The 17,289-nt window shown below is 54.3% G+C and overlaps 6 protein-coding genes across 6 annotated transcripts in view; 3 read left to right on the forward strand and 3 right to left on the reverse strand.

Annotated features, from left to right (window-relative positions):
- The window catches only part of GUITHDRAFT_131670 (hypothetical protein), a gene marked incomplete at both ends in the record, with an annotated part of 8,776 nt that extends 6,312 nt beyond the window's left edge, over positions 1-2,464 (reverse strand). The window contains 12 exons of the mRNA XM_005842405.1: positions 198-243; positions 291-349; positions 475-528; positions 688-744; positions 954-1,058; positions 1,492-1,557; positions 1,607-1,638; positions 1,683-1,722; positions 1,910-1,963; positions 2,198-2,269; positions 2,321-2,377; positions 2,420-2,464. Of these exons, the coding sequence (XP_005842462.1) occupies positions 198-243; positions 291-349; positions 475-528; positions 688-744; positions 954-1,058; positions 1,492-1,557; positions 1,607-1,638; positions 1,683-1,722; positions 1,910-1,963; positions 2,198-2,269; positions 2,321-2,377; positions 2,420-2,464 (687 nt within the window). The remainder of the gene's footprint in view (positions 1-197; positions 244-290; positions 350-474; positions 529-687; positions 745-953; positions 1,059-1,491; positions 1,558-1,606; positions 1,639-1,682; positions 1,723-1,909; positions 1,964-2,197; positions 2,270-2,320; positions 2,378-2,419) is intronic.
- Positions 2,465-2,685: 221 nt separating this feature from the next.
- GUITHDRAFT_99259 (hypothetical protein) lies at positions 2,686-3,815 on the forward strand (the record flags this gene model as incomplete). Its single annotated transcript, XM_005842406.1, has 9 exons — positions 2,686-2,721; positions 2,767-2,796; positions 2,840-2,871; positions 2,928-3,000; positions 3,194-3,361; positions 3,411-3,421; positions 3,468-3,529; positions 3,573-3,665; positions 3,718-3,815. The coding sequence occupies 9 exons, from the start codon at positions 2,686-2,688 to the stop codon at positions 3,813-3,815; spliced, it is 603 nt and encodes a 200-aa protein (XP_005842463.1).
- Positions 3,816-3,823: 8 nt separating this feature from the next.
- On the reverse strand, positions 3,824-8,832 carry GUITHDRAFT_131671 (hypothetical protein; the record flags this gene model as incomplete). The annotated part of the gene is made up of 5 exons (XM_005842407.1): positions 3,824-4,665; positions 4,713-5,498; positions 5,546-7,502; positions 7,554-7,676; positions 7,729-8,832. The coding sequence occupies 5 exons, from the start codon at positions 8,830-8,832 to the stop codon at positions 3,824-3,826; spliced, it is 4,812 nt and encodes a 1,603-aa protein (XP_005842464.1).
- Positions 8,833-9,531: 699 nt separating this feature from the next.
- On the forward strand, positions 9,532-12,306 carry GUITHDRAFT_99261 (hypothetical protein; the record flags this gene model as incomplete). The annotated part of the gene is made up of 8 exons (XM_005842408.1): positions 9,532-10,071; positions 10,127-10,195; positions 10,559-11,538; positions 11,589-11,688; positions 11,740-11,829; positions 11,974-12,028; positions 12,073-12,154; positions 12,252-12,306. The coding sequence occupies 8 exons, from the start codon at positions 9,532-9,534 to the stop codon at positions 12,304-12,306; spliced, it is 1,971 nt and encodes a 656-aa protein (XP_005842465.1).
- A 133-nt stretch (positions 12,307-12,439) lies between these two features.
- On the reverse strand, positions 12,440-13,971 carry GUITHDRAFT_149804 (hypothetical protein). The gene is made up of 8 exons (XM_005842409.1): positions 13,720-13,971; positions 13,560-13,631; positions 13,307-13,502; positions 13,183-13,242; positions 13,063-13,138; positions 12,888-12,916; positions 12,753-12,840; positions 12,440-12,600 (listed from the first exon to the last, which is right to left on the reverse strand). Exons 1-8 carry the CDS (start codon positions 13,798-13,800, stop codon positions 12,489-12,491), a joined length of 714 nt encoding a protein of 237 aa, XP_005842466.1. The 5' UTR covers positions 13,801-13,971; the 3' UTR covers positions 12,440-12,488.
- Positions 13,972-15,292: 1,321 nt separating this feature from the next.
- GUITHDRAFT_99263 (hypothetical protein) lies at positions 15,293-17,224 on the forward strand (the record flags this gene model as incomplete). Its single annotated transcript, XM_005842410.1, has 17 exons — positions 15,293-15,365; positions 15,416-15,441; positions 15,503-15,527; positions 15,574-15,674; positions 15,765-15,816; positions 15,863-15,955; positions 16,011-16,115; positions 16,159-16,208; positions 16,261-16,320; positions 16,365-16,424; positions 16,484-16,549; positions 16,595-16,636; positions 16,680-16,752; positions 16,800-16,863; positions 16,910-16,946; positions 17,001-17,078; positions 17,135-17,224. 17 exons carry the CDS (start codon positions 15,293-15,295, stop codon positions 17,222-17,224), a joined length of 1,095 nt encoding a protein of 364 aa, XP_005842467.1.
- Between the last annotated feature and the right edge of the window lie 65 nt (positions 17,225-17,289).

The following is a 17,289-nucleotide window of genomic DNA, read 5'->3' on the forward strand; positions in this document are numbered from 1 at the left end:
GGGGAGGGGAGGAGAAGAGGAAGAGGTAGAGGAGGAGGACGAGGGACGAGGAGGTAGAGGACGAGGAGGTAGAGGACGAGGAGGTAGAGGACGAGGAGGTAGAGGACGAGGAGGTAGAGGACGAGGAGGTAGAGGATGAAAGAGGAAGGGGAGGAGAAAGGTAAGACACTTGCAAACGATCTAGCAAGGAGACTCACATTGATGTTCACCCGCTGCTCCAACTTCACCGAGTACGGCGCCCACCTGCCCAGCTATCAGCCAGCTGACTTCACCCTCCCTTCCTTCTCCACCAGGCGCGAACAACAGCGTTGAAAGTGCTGGCGGGAGGAATGAAGACTTGAAGGATCGCCTAAGCGAAAGTGAAAGGTGAGGTCACTGCTTCCTCCTCCTCCTCCTCCTCCCTTCTCCTCCTCCTCCTCCTCCTCCTCCTCCTCCTCCTAACTCTTCCTCCTAACTCTTCCTCGTATGTCTTACTTGTCGGTCTTCATATCTCAGTTTATCATACAGATAAGAATGTAGCGATTCCTCCTGCTCATCCCGTTACTCTTCAACTGTTGTCCTCTTCCCTCCCCTCCCCTCCCCTCCCCTCCCATCCTCCACTCTCTCCACTCTCCTCTCATTATGTGACCCCTGTCCTTTCCCTCCCTCTCTTCCGCCTTGTTTTCCACCCCTTCCTCGTCCTCTCACTGTGAAATACTCGACGCTCGACGTCCATCCTCGAGTCTCATCGCGTGATGAAGCCACCTGATGTGATTCAGAGCAGGAGGAGGGAGGGAGGGAGAAGAGGGACTGAGGGGACGGAGGGGAGAGAGGGAGGGAGGGAGGGAGGGAGGATGTAGGAAGGGGAGGGAGGGAGGGAGGGAGAGAGGGAGGGAGGGAGAGAGGGAGGATGTAGGAAGGGGAGGGGAGGGGAGGGAGGGAGGAGGGAGGGAGGGAGGGAGGGAGCAAAGTACGAGATAGGCAACGACGGCATTGGGAATGAGCGGGGCTCTCCTGGTGTATCCATTCATGACAACAGCAAGCAGCGCGTTGGGCTCGAGCTCAGACGCCTTGTCAACCTAGAAGATGTTCAGAGAAGGTGGAGGGAGGGAAGAGAAGATAGAGGCGGGGAGGAGGAGAAAACTGATGAAGGGAACCGTCGAACAAGGTAGGAGAAAAGGAGGTGTAATTGAGATAGAGGGAAGTGAGGAAAAAGGAAGGAAAATGAGAAGGAGAAAAAGAGAAGGAGAAGAAGAAATGCGGAGAAAAGTATTTCGATGGGACAAGGTGGTGGTAGTGTTGGAGGAGAAGGATGGGAAGGATGGGGAGGGAGCGGAGAGTAGTAGTAGTAGTAGTAGTAGCAGCAGCAGCAGCAGCAGTAGGAGTAGTAGTAGTAGGAGGAGGAGGAGGAGGAGGACGAGGAAGAGGAAGAGGAAGAGGAGGTGGTGGTGGTGGTGGAAGAGGAGGAGGAGGTAGAAGATGAGGAGGAAGAGGAGGAGGAGGGGAGGATACCCGCTGGAAAGACTGCCCCTCCTCTGCGCTCAAGATAGCGAGAGCTCTTCTTTGTCGGATGACAACCTTTCAAGTTATCGTCAGCATCTTGTTGACAAGCCTGCGTGTCACTGACAGTCTCGGGCAGATTGAAATTCACGTTCTCATCTAGGACATTATCAGCCAGTGTTGACCTAAGTTGACGCTCTTACCAACGTGATGAAAGGCTGCCGTGATGTAGTCGAAGATCGTCTGTAGACCATCATTACCATCGTAATCCTCCTCCTCCTCCTCCTCATCTTTGTCCTCCTCTTCCACATCATCCTCAATAACGGGAACATACACAACCGCCATTGCACATGAGCTACAGCAGGGATGTCATCATCGTCTTCATCACCATCGCATCTCCATCATCTCGGCTCCCTCCCCCACCTCTCACCTGCGTCCAGTTGCTTGTCTCAAGGTCATAGGAGGCTGGCAGGGTTGAGTTTCCCTGCTCAAAGACAAGAGAAGAGGGCAGCATGTCAACCCGCGGAAGGAGCTCAACAGGCAGGAAGTGAGGCAGAGAAACTCTCCATGCAGTGTAGAAGAGGATGAAGAGGATGAAAGGCGAAGTTGAGGAGAAGAAGAAATGGAGGGGGCAGTGCAGGAAGGGCGAAGGGAGAGAGGAGAAGAGAAGGGAGGAAAGGGGGAGGAGGAGGGACGAGGGACGAGGAGGAAAGCTCACCCTCCTCTTCTTCTTGAAGATTTCTCCTAGTGAGTTCCAGTAGTTGTTGCTTATCATTTCCTTCACCTTGTCCTGCGCCATCGTTACCCGGCCAGGTCAGTGGTGCCATGGCTGTTCCTTCACCTTGACTTTGATGTTGTACTTCTCCACCATGTCCGCCTCCTCCTCGTCGAACTTGTACTTGCCATCTCGTCAGATCAGCCAGCGCGCGAGCAGCCGCACCTTCCCCCATCGTTCTCCCCATCTCTTCCCCGCCCTGCCCTGCATGGTTCAACGGCTAGTCAAAAATTTGACTGGAAAAAAGGTTGTCGGGCGTTGATCGGAACGGGGGAGAGCGCAGCGAGGGAGGAGGAGGGAGAGGAGGGAGGAAGGAAGGGGAGGGAAGGGGAGAGGAAGGGAGGGGGAAAAGGGTGGAAGGGGAGAGGAAGGGAGAGACGTTGAAGTCACTCGTCGACTAACATCGCGTATCACAGTGTTGGGTCAGCAGGATGTGGAAGCAGTTGGAGCAAGGGCTGATCGAGCTTGTAAGCGTATCCTCTGTATCCTCGGACTGTTGACATCTCCCACAGAGCAAGGGAGAGGAGGACAGGCTCCGTCGCGTAAGCTCCTCCTACCTGTGCGCTGTCCTGACGATCATGGCAGGTGTTTGAGCGCCTGGACAGGAATGGAGACGGGTAACGAGGACCTGAGGCGTGAGAGGAAGGGAAATCAAAGAGTTCACTGCCTTCAGGTTCATCGATGTAGCAGACCTGAGAGCGGTGATGGCGACTTTAAACTATGAGCCTGCTAAGGGAGAGCTAGAGGTATCCTTCTCCTCTCCCTCTCCTCGTCCTCGTCCTCGTCCTCGTCCTCGTCCTCGTCCTCGTCCTCGTCCTCGTCCTCGTCCTCGTCCTCGTCCTCTTCCTCGTCTCCATCCTTGCCCCTGCCCTCCCCTTGGATTGGTTTGCTCTTTCTCACGTCCTGCTGCCTTATGACTCTCTTTTCCATCTCTCGCAGGACATGATATGGGAAGTTGATGAGAACATGTCGAAATCGTTGAAGTCGGTGACGATGATGTTATGCACATGTAACCTTCACTGCAGCTATCAAGCGTTCTCCATCATGTACAGAAGGGTCAGAATGGATGCCGCTGGGATAGAGCCGCGCAAGCTCTACACGCTTGCGGTCAGGACAAGCTCCTGCTGTTTTCAGCTGCAAGTAACCTCTGCGGCAGGACTTCATGATGTCAGCAGGGTGGCGTACCTGCGTGCACAGTCTGACGATGCGACAGGAACGACAAGAATGGGGACTGTAAGGTGGCGATGGATGAAGCGGTACAGCTGATGTTCATGCGTGAGCGAAGCTGCAGAGGAGGAGGAGAGATGACAGTGAGCAGGTTACGGGAAGAGTTTCAGCCAAGATGAGATCAAGATGCTCTTCAAGGATACAGCAGACAAGAGTGGTACCATCTCCTTCCGGGAGTTTCGAGGTGTCAGAAAACTTTCTTGACGGTGAGAGTTGAGGCGTCTGATCTCATGCAGATTATGTGGAGAGGCAGCACGATGCGCTGGAGAAGAAACGAGAAGAAGCGAAACTCAAGAGCATGAAGGGTCGACCCAAGGGAAAGACACTTGATTGAAAGGCTATCTAGATCTCCTCCTCCCCCTTCTCCCTCCGCCCAGCGTGCCTCAGTTTTGCATCGTGCTCCTGCCAGAAGGAGGCGAACAGCTGAGGAGAGATGTTCTGCTCTTCGTCCTCAATCAGCGACTTGAGCGTCAGAACCTCGTCCTGGTTGAAACTGACGCCAAACACGCGCATCCTCGTCTCGAGCTCTTTGCTCGCCAGCTGGTACTGACCCTTGAAAATCGTCTGCACGAATCGGTCGGGGCTGTCAACCACTTCGACGAGCTTGAGGAAGACTCGGCGAGCAAGCAAGGGGAAGAACCACAAGTCGTCCACAGGAGAACAGATGCCCCCCTCGTAGAAGTCCTCGAGGAAGTCCAACGAGTACGAGCTGAGCGAGGAGGGAGCGGGCTTCTTCTGCGTGTGATCGACTGCCCCTTGCTCGAAAACCTTCTGCAGCACAGCCTGTGTGCGGGTGAAGAAGCAAGAAATCCTTCCCTTCCTCGGCACCTCCCCCTCCGCCCACTCCTCCGGCACCTCGAACTCCTTCCCCTCGTAGCAAACACGCACCAACGCTGACGAGGGTTCCTTGCACTTGAGATGGACCAGCTCCTGCATGACGAACCGGTCTCCGACGTCGGAGAGGTCAAGGTCATAGTAGTCGGCAGCAAGCAGCTCGTCAAAGATGTTGACGACGCCGAAGGCTCGCACCACTTCTTTCCTCTCAGAGGATGTGAGAGTCTTGAGAACGTTGGGCAGGCCATGATAGTCCACCACCCTTGACCAGCATGCGAAGATGACCTGCAGGCGGCACTTGTGCTGCTTGACCGGGGCGAGACGAGCAAGCAGAGACGAGACCTGGGCACCTGCCCCGAGTGTCAGCGGCATCACAGCAGCAAGGGGAGGAAGTTACAGGAGAAGTAGTGTGTGTTTGAGACTTCTCTCAAGAGGGAGATCTTCCTTTCGTTGGACAAGATCTGCAGGTTGAGAAACTGAGACTTTTCATCCCATCGCCTCAGCACCAGCTCGTCGAACTCCTCATCGCTCATCGCCTCCTCCCCATCTGGTCGGTCCAAGCACACATAGTCAAGCTCCAGTATCCCCTTGAACGGCAGATTCCAGTCCGCCTCGATGTCAAAGGGCAGTCCGGACAGTCGGCAGTTCCGCCAGCAAACTCCGATCCTTGCCACCTCTCGCTGTCCGCCCTTGCGGTTCGAGTAGTACTTGACGATCTTGTCCTCTACCGGCAGCATCTGAAACCTCATGCTGAGCAGACGACACGCCATATTCCTGTGGGGTGGCTTGTCAAGGTTGAGATGGTAGTGACCCGTCGGGTTGCTGGAGGAGAAGTGGAGGTGGTCTTTTCCTATCCGAGCTTCCACGTTCCTCGCCTCCGCATCTGACAGGTATCTCAACAGCTTCGTCGCGTCGTCGAGGTCGATGACTCGATGGTAGACGGTCATCACGAAGTCCATGCGGTAGTCGACGTCATTGACGTTGATCCGAGCAAACATGGCCTCGAAGTCTTCGAGCTTCAGGTACAAGCAGCCCACGGCTGTCTGCATGCTCCTCTTCTTCAGCGCTGCGCTTAAGTCTCGTCGGTTTAGCTGGTCCAGGAGAGCTTTCATCGCCTCCTCCCTCAGGTACTGGTCGCACGGGGACGGGAGCCCGTTCTCCACGAAGCCGAACTCGAGGATACCTGAGCAGGAGGTGAGCATGTGGAAGACAGGAGGTCAGAGGTCGCACCTTCAAGCGGCAGGCTTGTCGAGTCGAGGAGGTTGGAGGAGGAGAGAGAGAAGGTCTTGCTGCTCGTTTCTCCCTTCCTATCCAGCTTGAGGGTAGCTGAGCTCTTGTCAAACCTGCCTCGTCCTTGCGCGTTGAACTCGAGGAGCACCTCGAAGATTCTGCGGTGGCTGGCCCTCCCCATGTCAAGCCGATAGCTCCCAGCAGGCTCCAAGGGGTCGAAGACGCAGGAAGAAACTTCGCCGAAGTCGCAGTTCTCCAGAGAGATGGCTCGCTCAACGCTCCTCCTCTCCTTGGCCCTGGCGGAGCATCGCAGGAGCTCTCGGATGCCCTGCCTTGCCAGCGGGTTGTTGTCGAGCTTGAGCTGCTTCAGCCCCTGGGTGCTCTCAATGCCCGCAGAGACAACGAGGCAGCCGTAGGAGTCGATCTGATTGCTCGAGAGGTCCACCACTTGCAGCGGGCATGTCTTCAGCGCGTGGAACAGAGCGCTGAGCGCCTTCTCGCTCCCGAACCCGCTCCACTCGAGGTTCAGCCTCCTCAGTGACTTGTTGTCCGCCAGGCCCTCAGCGAAGGTGCAGGCCCCGTCGGTCAGGATCTCGTTCCATGAGACGTCCAGGTCTTGGAGGCAGACGGACTCTGACGCAATCATCCTCCTGAGAGCGACAGCTCCCAGCTTGCTGATCTTGTTCTTCTGCACTGAGAGCACCTTGAGCTGAGTCTTGGGCAGGACAAGGGCGATCGCTCGCATTCCGACGTCTCCGATGTCGTTCATGTCGCAGTGAAGCTCTTGGATAGAGGAGTTGGGGATCGAGAGGAACTTGGCGATCTTCTGCGCCCCTTCCTTGCCTATCCTGTTGGCGGACACGTTGAGATACTCGACGTCAAGGCCGCAGGACGTCAACATGTCAACGAGGATGGACATGCCCTCGGCCCGGAGGTTGTTGTTAGAGCAGTCAAACGACCTCAAGCCCATCAGGTCCATTGACTTCTTGAAGGAGAGGACCGGAGGGATAACGGCGTTTCCGCCCGTCAGGTCGACTCCGCGCATCATGCCGTCGAGGGCGGTCAGGTGGAAGTTGTTGTAGTTCTCTCCTGCCACGCTGATCTTGGAGCAGAGAGGGTCGTTGAGGAACCTGCGGATGGCGACGAGGCCGGTGGCAGGGACTTTGAAGTGCTCGCAGATCCTCTCGTAGATGGTCAAGTACGACTTCTTGACCCTCCTCAAGTCATCCGCATACTCTCGCCACGTTCGCATCGTCCCAGTCTGCACGGGATACTTGAGTCGCATCAGAGCTTGATTGAGAGCAGCTGAATTCTCCTGCTGCATCGAACTTAACAGGTTCTTCACCTGCTCATCAATATTCTCCTCATCCGAATCATCGTCGCCTTTGCGCTCCTGCTGCTGCTGCTCTTCTTGAACCACCACAGGCTCGTCTGCCTCCCCCTTGCCTTGTTCTACTGACTTTGCTTTCTGTACCTTGCTCTTGGCGACGCTCATCTTCCTCTGCGAGCCTTTCTCCTTCATTGACGACAAACTTTGCATGGTTATCAATGATCGTCTCCTCGACGTTCGTCGTTCATATGTAGGCACTGTCTTTTTCTGATTCTTCAAATTGTTGGTTGAGTTATTAGCAATCTCATGAGCGGATGGTGAGAGGGGAGCCGAGGAGTAGATGGGGTACTTGTCGATGTCAATGTCTGCGTTCAGCTCGAACCAACCGCTCTTGCTCTCGTTCAAGCCTTCTTTGAGCTTGATAAGATTCTCATCGGATTCTCTGTAGGTCCTGAGAATGTCCGACCATTTGTTGGGATCGCCAGTATAAAAGTCTTCTTCAGCTGTCAGGTCTTGGAGCTCTTCCGCTCCGATGGTGAATGTGTTGACGAGCATCTGAAGCCTCCTTCTCTCGTTCAACAGTTCATCCTTGCTGTCCATTGCTATGGTGAGTTCATCTTCAAGATTCTGCAAGCAACAACTCAGAAAACACTGAAACATCAAACTTCATTTCTCTACCTTCTTCTTGGACCCTTGCTCTATCTTGAGCAGACTCTCAATTCTATTCACTTCCAGCATGGCATCTCTCAAGTCAGCATCAGCTCTTGCAAGCTGCTGTTCGTAGATGCGCAACCTTGCTCTCTACATCAAACAAGTGTCAAGGAAAGGAGGCGCACCACTCACAACTCCTAACCTTGTCCAAGAACGTGTCCAACCCACTGATCCATCGTTCTGCATTCTTGTTCAACGGGATTCTTTCATTCTTGCCTTCCGCGTACAGAAGGAGACCGATCCATTGTTGGGTATCGAGCACCTTCATAGAGGTCCTTTCCTTCAAGCCCCTCATCTTCATTCGCATCTTGAAGTAGAGCGACGGGTCAATGTCCTCCAGCGACTTGTCTGACGTCCAGACTCTACTGAACCCCTCAGCTCCCATGACGTTAGTCAATCTCTTGCGCGCGGGAGTCATCCCCTTCCTCTCCTTGAAGCTCTGACCGGACATCGACTCGTCCTCAGGCACATCCTTGGCTGACAAGGTGCTGTCAGAGAAGGTGAGGGACTTGTCTCGAAGCAGAGGCTTCGGAGGCTTGAGCTCCTCGTCCTTTCTGCCATGAGGACTTGCCAGAAGCGTCTTCTCTCTTGTCGAGGCTGCGTCCTCCTCCACCTTCGATTGCACTAGATCTCCGTACATCTCCGTCTTCACCTTCTCCTCCAGCTGCTTCTGCTTTGACAAGGGCATCGCTGTGACAGGCCGCAGGGGCGTGCGAGCAGGCGGCGGCTTCTCCCTCCATGCTGGAGTGTGAGCTCGATAACCCAGCGAATAGGTTCCAAGGCTAGACTTGGGCCTCACGAAGTTTCTGCTGACCTGAGCTGAGAGATCGTTCAAGATAGTTGCAGGAGATGAATCAGGGCGAGGAAGCTTTCCTACGCTGGTTCCTGGTCGGCTCCTCGCCCTCCTCGATGCTCCCTCCCCCGCCCTCAGCTCTTCTTGCATGCTGATCATGCTGTGAGAAGAGACAGAAGGTGAGAGCGAGCTGGAGGAAAACTGGGTCGTCAACCCGTGGAGGGCTTTGTAGTTGGAGTACTCCCTCCTGACGTAGCCAGCAGGGGAAGTGTAAATCTTGTTGCGGATGACCTTTTTGCTGCTCCCTCGCTCGATCTCTATCCACGGTCCTTCCCACGGCATCGATGCTGTCTTCGTCCCCAGAGTGCTCCTGGGCCTCCTGAACACTTGCCCCTCCTCCCCTGGACGCCCTCGGACCTCCAACATGTCTGGCCCGTCCTCAGCCGCGCTCATCAGTGTTGATCGGGTTGCTGTGCTAGTTGCTGTAGGTCACTCACTGATGAATCATAGGAGAGGGTCTCTCTTTCAACATGTCGCCTTCTGACATCAACCAAACGATCTGACCACCACCAGGGGAGGAGCAGCATTGCCGCATAGCTTCAATGGCTCTGCCGAGACGAAGTTTACAGGAAGTCCTCGCTATCTAAGAGCCCCCTCTCCTCCCTCCATCCCTCTCTCTTCTCCTCCTCTCACCAGCTCATGCTCCCTCCTCCTCCTCTTCCTCCTCCTCCTCCTCCTCCTCCTCCTGCTCCCCTCCGACTGGCAACGGAAACCAGCAAACCCGCTCAACTAGATACTACTAGAAAGGGGCCTAACAGAAAAAAAGATATGAGTTTTACAGAATTTTTTTGTTCTATCCGACTGACGAAGGGAATGCAGTTGACAAGCAAAGAGAGGAGGTAGAGGAGCAGAGGGAGGGGAGAAGAGGACAGGCGAAACAAACTTCATGAGATGATTCTGAACTCTCGGAGACTGTTGGACATGAAGGATCTTGCTTCAATGCTCATGATTTCTGTTTGATCCACCAACTTACATAGCATCGAGATGCCTCGGACTCTGTTGATTTCTTCTCTCGTTCTGATGCTCCTTGTCAATGGGAGGGCAGGGAGGCAAGTAAGGAATGAAGACTTTGATCGCCTTTGTGGAGAAGCGATGGTGGAGAAAGGGCTGGGCAACCTCAAGTCTGCCATCAAGCTGTTCGCGTCGTCCATTCTGCTTTCTCCCCCGGAAAGTTTCGTATGGTACGAAATGGGGAGGGTCTTCGCAGGAAGCGGTGACCAGCATATGGCTATGCGATGCCTAATGACCGCGGCAAGGTTGCATAGAAGCACCGAGATCGTGGAGAGCCTGGTGGCGCTGAAGACGAGGCCCGAGTCGTTCCCAACGATAACTCCGACTATCGATTTGAGTGTGGGAGAAGGAGGAGGAGGAGGAGGAGGAGGAGGAGGAGGAGGAAGCGAGGCTCAGCAGCACCAGACCAAGTACAAGCGGAAGCTCTACGACAAGTACTTCCGGCTCGACTGCTCCATGAAGCGCTACATGCAGCAGCTCAACCACACACCGCACGATGTTGACATGCTGGTGGCAGCGGCGGAGGTGAGTATCGAGCTCCTCTACCACCGTCAGGCTGTTCGCATGCTCCAGCATGCCATGGAGCTGAAGCCTCAGGATGGTACTGTCTTCACCAAGCTAGTCGACGCGCAGGAAGGAAGAGGCGAGAGAGAGGCTGAGGCTGACGGAAAGACAGGTCAAGGGATGCGTCTTTGATAACTGGGAAAGGAACTTCCAACAGCTAGAAGCATTGATCCTACAACAGGTCTACCCTCTTCCTCCATCTTCAGCCTTGCTGTCCTCTTACTTCTCCCCAACCTTGTCGCACTGCTCTGACCCCGAACTGACGGCGCGGTCGGCAGGCTTCAAGAGGAGAGAAGATTATTCTCGGACCGATCCAGTCTACTCTCTACCCTCTCTCTCCGGCAGCCGCCCTTGCCATCTGCAAACAGGTTGCTCGGAGACCTCTTTCCTCTTCCTCCCTCCACCTCCCGCCCTCCCGGCGGCTCCCCTCTCTTCCTCTTCCTCCTCTTGCCTTGTCTGTCATGGTATGCCGTTTTCCAACCCTCTTGCTCCCCGCTTCCTCCCCTCCCTTCTCTTGACTTTGCTTCTCACCTCTCGCTCGCAGCTTGGACAAGAGTCACACCTGCAAGCCAGGGCGATGATGCCGCAGGGGTTCCAGCACGTCTCGTTTCCCAGCAGGAACCCAGCAGGATCCCTGCGGGTGGGATACATCACCTCGCACTTCACCAGCTCCTCTATCGGACGAGAGATGCTGTTCCTGATCGGCGCGCACAGGAGGCAGCAAGTAGTTCCTCTCTGCTATGCTCTCAACGCAGACGAGGGCTCCTGGCTCCAGCACACGTGGAGGGAAGCGATCGCGAGCACCTGCTCCTCCTTCATCTTCGTCGGGCACATGACCGAGCAGCAGGCAGCGCAGACGATCAACGAGCAGGAAGTTCACGTCCTCGTCGACCTCAACGGCTGGTCGGGGGGCCATCGGGTCCTCCTAGTCTCCATGCAGCCTGCCCCTGTCCAGGTTAACTACAAGAACTGGGTCGCCAGCTCCGGGATCCCTTCCCTCCACTTCATCGTCGGGGATGCGGTTGTGACACCCCCAGAGTTTCATCGAGACTTCACGGAGAGTCTCGTTCTCTTCCCCAACTGCTACTTCATCTCCGGTCACCGCTACCAGTACCACCTCACCAGCTCCGCCCAACTCGCGTCCTACGTCAACGCCAGCAGGCAGGCCAGGAGGGAGGCGAGGAAGAGCATCGGGCTACCCGCTGACTCGTTCCTCCTCGCCAACTTCAACAACCTGGAGAAGCTGGAGCCGAGGCTATGGCGGCTCTTCCTCCTCCTTCTGCGCCGGCATCGAGGAGCGCATCTTTGGCTGCAGCAGTACCCCCCAGCTAAGGCGAACCGTATCCGTCAGATGTTCAAGGAGGAGGAGGGGATGGAGGAGGCGCGGCTGGTGACGACCAAGTTCTTCAAGTCTGACGATCACATCGGCTTCAAGGCCCTTGCTGACATTTTCGTCGACTCTCCTTCCTACAATGCTCATAGCACAGCCATGGACACTCTGTGGGGAGCGCTCCCTCTCGCCACGTGCTGCTGCTGCTGCTGCTCCTTCCCTCCTTCTCACTATCCTTATGTAGGCTGCCAGAGGAGAAGATGGCCGCAAGAGTGGGAGCGAGTCTGCTCCTTGCAATCAACTGCTCCTCTACCATCGCCAGGTCGATGGAGGACCTGCAGGAGGTATCTGCTCCTCCCTTGCATGCGCATAGAGTTGACCCTGACTGCGAGCAGCTGCTGGAGCAGATGATTCAGAAGGGGAATCTCAAGAAGATCAGGAAGAAGCTGGAGGAAGAAAGATTTACTTCTCCTCTCTTTGACACGGTCAGTAGCCCTACTCCTGTTCTTCCCACAATGTGTCCTGCTCCTGCTCCTGCTCCTGCTCCTGCTCCTGCTCCTGCTCCTGCTCCTGCTCCTCCTGCTCCTGCTCCTGCTCCTCCTGCTCCTGCTCCACTCATTTTCCTCCAGGTCCGAGCTGTCCGCAACCTCGAGAGGACTTATCGCCTCATGTGGGAAGTTCGAGGTGGCTGAGAATGTTAGGCGGGTGGGAGCTGACGACCTGATCAGCTGAGGGGAAGAGGAGGAAGGAGAATCGCCTGCCGCAGCTGGTGGTGAAGGAGAATTGGGTCGAGGAGGAAGACCCGGATTTGTAAGCTCCTCCTCTCCTTACTGATCGCTGTCCCCTCCCCTCCTCTCCTCCCCTCCTTCCCCGCTTACTTGATTGCGCATCTCACTCGCGCTAATAGGGAGGCGAAGCTGCGGAGGATGCGGGTCGACACGTCACGAGCTGAAGCTCTTTAAGAGCATGCGGAAGGGAAGGAAAGGGGGGGAGAGGGTGACGTGGCAGCGTGAACTGGAAGGAGGGGAGGGAGGAGGGAGGAGGGAGGAGGGAGGAGGGAGGAGGGAGGAGGGAGGAGGGAGGAGGGAGGAGGGTTCATCATAGAGCTGTATGTTTCTTCCTACTTGTACAAGTCGCTCGCATCCTACGGGCTGTCCCAGCTCTCCGACGGCTGAGCTCGATGCGCTGAGAGCGCCTGCCTTGCCACGTCGGAGAGGACGGAGCGACTCTCGAGCGCCCTCTGAGCTCGCTTGCGGCTGAGGGGAAGTAAGGACGACTAAGAGGAGGAAGGGAGGGTAAGGGGGTAAAGGGCAGAAGTTGAGCAGGGAGAGGAGACTGGGAGGAGAAAGTGAAGCAGTGTGGGAAGGAGGAGAGGTGGGAGCGGGAGCGGGAAGTTCATTTGATTCACCTGCGCTCTTCGAACTCTGCGCGTCTCTGCTCCCAGTTGTACTCCTCCAGCAATGTCCTCCTCATGCCTCCTCGCTCCCATGCCAGAGCTGCGCAAGCGTCAACGAAAGAAGAAGCGTCTCCTGTGTGGTGTCACCGTCTGCGTCCGACTCCTGGTTGCTTCTTCTGACGGGCATACAGCATGAGGTTGAGCAGCGATGTAGAGAGAAGACAGAGCAGAACAAGGGAAAGGAGGGGAGAGCAAGACGTATAGGAAGAAGAAGAGGGAGGACGAACGAGAGGGCGGAAGGGAAGAGGGGAGGAGAGAGGACCGGATGTCGCGCTGCAGTAACCCGAGGATGATGAGTGCGAAGAGCTGACAACCGCAGACACAGGCGACGACGATGCCTGCGAAGGAATGATGGCAAGAAGACGAGGTATGGTGGGGATACCAGCATGGGAGGAAGGATCTTTGAACATGTTGTCGAGCTTGTTGATGCATGCTTCGTCTCCTGCTCAACTTTCAACTAAATTTCTCCTCCTCCTCCTCCTCCTCCTCCTCCTCCTCCTCCTCACCTTCCGGGCAGACAACTGTATCGATCAAGCTCGGGTTGAGAAGGAGGACCAGAGACAGAGAGAGTTCGCAGAGGACGACGACGAATAGAAACCAGACGGAGCAGGAGAGCACCAGCGAGCTCCTAGAACATGCTCCCATGTACCCGACCAGATTGCCTAGCGAAGCAGATCCTCCCACGCTCATGATCAGGTAGATCTGGAGGAGGATGGTCAGGAGGGACCAGGCGTGCTCTGGCATGAGTCTGCAACTCACGTATCCTGGGATGGGATGCGACGACGTTGTCTCATCGGACTCCCACTTGATGTACAGGAAAATTCCAAAGGTCTGGAGAATGGTAAGGAAGGGAGAAGAGGAGAGCGCAAAAGAATCTCAGTGATGGAGCAGAGGAGGAGCCGGGTTCATCGGGACTTACCAGGAGCGCAACTGATGTCAAGAAGAGAAACGTGCTCAAGGATTCTCCTGTCACGCGGAGACACTTGCCAAACACCCCCATATTGCCTGCCTCCTTTCTCACCTCCTCCCTGCCCCCAACTTTCCTTCCTCCTTGTAGTACTCTCTCTCTCTCTCTCTCCTGCCCTCCTCTGCTTCTTTCTTCGCTCCTCTCCTCCTGTAGTTTGTAAACACACACAGCGTGGCAAACTTCCTCTGAAGTATTTCACTTCCTGTAGTATCTGGTTAGAGTTTTGAAAGCAGGCGATTGGCAAGGGCATCACAACACGATAAGATGAGGCAGCACGATCACAACAAGTCAAACATTCAACAATTGATCGAGGACATGAAATAAAATTTTGGTGGTTTTGTTTTGAAACAAGACCGCATTTTTGCTGAGTCTTGACCAGTGCATTCGGGAAGGTGTTTTGACCACTCCTAAAGGCGTCAACGACTCTTGGTGCACTCAAACGATCTCGCCCATAACTCACAAGGTAAAAACGAAAGTGAAGAAGTTGATCTGCTCCAAGGACACACAAAGACAATGCAAGAGAAGACTTACAGAGCAAAAGAATTAAAGAAATCGACTAGGACAAAGACACTTGTTTTGACAAAGTCTTGAAGAAAGATTGAGATGAGTACAACTACAACAAACGAAGAGGTTCAGAGAAATGATTGTGTCTCTTCCTTCTGTCTTATCCCAATAACTCCCTTCCCCTCCCCTCCCTCCTTCTACCCTGCTCGCTCCTCGGGTCTCCATGTTCCATCGCAAATGTATTTGATCTGAATTCTTTTCACTCAACGGAGAGGGGTAGGTAAAGTAAATAGCCGAGGTAGCATTTACTACCGAATATTAATCACTTAATTTCTCGGGGCTAATTCAATTAGTGGTCCCCACAACTTGGGGTAATTGAAATATTTTAGGTATATAAGTTGAGTAAACTATTTCCTCGTCTCAGGCCTCGCGATTTTTCGAAAAGCATTTTTATTATTATGTTCGAAATGCCGCCCTCCTCCTTCCCCGCCTCCTCCTCCCTCCCGCATGCTCCTGCTTCTGATCCTGATCCTGCTTCTGATCCTGATCCTGATCCTGATCCTGATCCTGATCCTGTTCTTGTTCCTGGTCCTGCTCCTATTTTGACTCGGACACTGCTCATGCTCATGCTCATGCTCCCGATCCCAAGCTGGATCGATGCTGACGTTTAGATCGATGATCCTCGTCCTCGTCCTGCATTTCTCCCTATCCGACTTCTACCATCTTGTATCTCAACACCATTTACTTTCTATTCGTCATTTGCGATCTATCTTGACCACATCGCTACATACCTCAGCTCGAAATATGAACTTCTCTTTTGCATGCTTGGCTCCAAGCATTGAAAAGATTCTCTGCGTCTTCTCCAACCTCCTTCATTTCATCTGTTTTTGTGGCTTCTATGCCTCGCCATCATGTCAGATCATGACAATATACTACTGTACTACTATACTACTATACTAATACTTTACATTTTGACATCGCCCTTTCCGTTGCTCACAAAGTTCCTGAAATCTTGTACAGGATGGATTCACCCAACTCCAGCAACTCTACCCTCACTCCGGTGGGTAAGCGAGTTACGGCCATGCAGTGTCCAGGTACGCCAGCCACAACCCTGATGGAACTTTGTACTGACTCTGATGGCAAGACCTGTCGATTTCAGACTCGCCCAAGGTTTGAACCTCGCTCCTCTCGTTCGATGCTCTCATGGGGACTTCCTGACTTGTTTGTGCAGAGCTTCTCTTTCTCAAAGTCTCCTGGTTCTTCTCAGCTGCGGTATCTGTCCTTGGGCTCACTCTGACGCAGGTGCTGTGAAGCTGGAAACTAAGATGAGGGATAAGATCTCGTCACTGCAAGCTGAAATTGACCGTCTGTCTGAGAAAGTTCGCTCAGAAGAATTAGAGAAGGTGTTTTGCAGCATTCTTTCCTTCCATCCTCTATCCCTTCCCTTAGCCATCCCTCCCACCAATCTGAATGCAATCTGAATGTTTATACAGCACAACGCTCTTCTAGAGATCAGGAAGTTGAAGGCTATGCTGCACAAGAGCGGTCGGGATCTTGGAGCTGGCAGGCCCTTGTCTAACACCGCTTTCAGATGAAGTGGATGAGAAACAAATTAGAATCGGCATCCTTGAAGCTGAAAGAACAAATCTCCTGCATGAGATGCAGAGTCTGCGTCGTTCACTGGGTCTGATCCAACTAGATGCCTTGTCGTGCCGCTAACTCTTTATCCTCCTCAACAGCCAGCGCAGACCCGCAAGTGCAGGAGCTACAGGACCAGATCAACGAACTTCGTGACATGCTCAGGGACAGAGACGCGCAGCTGTCATGCCACAAGCAGCGACTGGGTACAGGCAAGACCACGGTCGGTTGGCAGCTGATCGCGTGCAGATTCCTTCCGGAAGCATAATCTCAGTGGAGCACCGAATGATTCGGACAAGGTGAAAATGACTAGAGACCTCCTGCAACGTGCTGACGTGTTGGTGCTGTCAGTTAAAGGCGGCGTTGGAGGACAACAGGCTCTTGAATGAGGAGCTCGACAGAAACGTGACTGTAAGTCGAAGTTTCTTCTCACAGCAGTTATGACCGCGGTGTAGGAGCTTGGAAAGTTGGAGCACAGGCTAGCGCGAGGAGAATTCAATCCCATGAAATCCAAGGTGATGACCCGGTTGATCTCCTTTCCTTGCACTCTCTGACCCTCGTTGCCTCCTGCCAGGTTGTCCGACCGGGAGCTCACGTGCCATGCCCCTCCTGTGCGGGCCTTCGGTCAAAGTTGAGCCAGGTCCTGTCCTCATGCTCTACTACCACGGAACTCAACGGCTGGCAGGCTGAGAAGGCTCGTCAGGAAGCAGAGGAACTTTTTGCTAAGGTGAATCTGTGCTGCCCGGTTCAAGTCCTCACAAGGAGTGCAGGCCAGTAAGGGCGGAGGGGATGATGAGGACAGCGATGGTGAGAAATCGGATGGGTATGGATCGCTGGAAGCCGGTAAGTTCAGCGGGTGAAGGCAACGTTGATTGTGACAGGAGGTCCAGGTCTTAAGATAGCAGAACTGAACAAGATGATTGCGGAGAAAGACAAGTACATCCAGAGGCTCAGGTGACAACCAAAGATGGATCGAGTAGTCGCTGAATGATCGTGTCAGCGAGCAAGCGAAAGCTCAGATCCAAGAGTACAAGGAGGTCAAACTTGAACAAACCCTTATCTCTTGCCTGCCCTCCTCACTCGAAGTTCAGGTTGCCAAGGCCCTGTTCGGGTTTTCTCTGTCAAAGCACAAGAGCTCGAGCGGAAAGAATACTCTTGGACAGTACCAGGTTGACTTCCCGTGGCTGTGGAGGAGATGAAGTGAGGTGAAGTTATGTCAAATCAGGTAAAGAGCCTGTTCGCGTACTCCAGTGAGGATGTGCTGCTCATTCAAGCACAAGAAGGAGGCAAACAGGTAGTTGTGCTTCAGATCTGATCTCAACTTGCGATGACGTGGCGAGATTCAATGCTTACTGCCCACTCTTCTTCCTTCCTGTCCTC

This window comes from Guillardia theta (genome assembly GCF_000315625.1).
Source record: "Guillardia theta CCMP2712 unplaced genomic scaffold GUITHscaffold_1, whole genome shotgun sequence".
Taxonomy (NCBI): Eukaryota; class Cryptophyceae; order Pyrenomonadales; family Geminigeraceae; genus Guillardia; species Guillardia theta.

Excerpts from the sequence above, each read along its gene's own strand:
- GUITHDRAFT_149804 (XM_005842409.1), bottom strand. The coding sequence starts at position 13,800 with ATGGGGGTGTTTGGCAAGTGTCTCCGCGTGACAGGAGAATCCTTGAGC. Across the intron at positions 13,139-13,182 it reads AGATCCTTCCTCCCATGCTG|GCATCGTCGTCGCCTGTGTC; the intron begins GTATCCCCACCA and ends ATTCCTTCGCAG. Across the intron at positions 12,917-13,062 it reads TTACTGCAGCGCGACATCCG|AAGAAGCAACCAGGAGTCGG; the intron begins GTCCTCTCTCCT and ends TATGCCCGTCAG.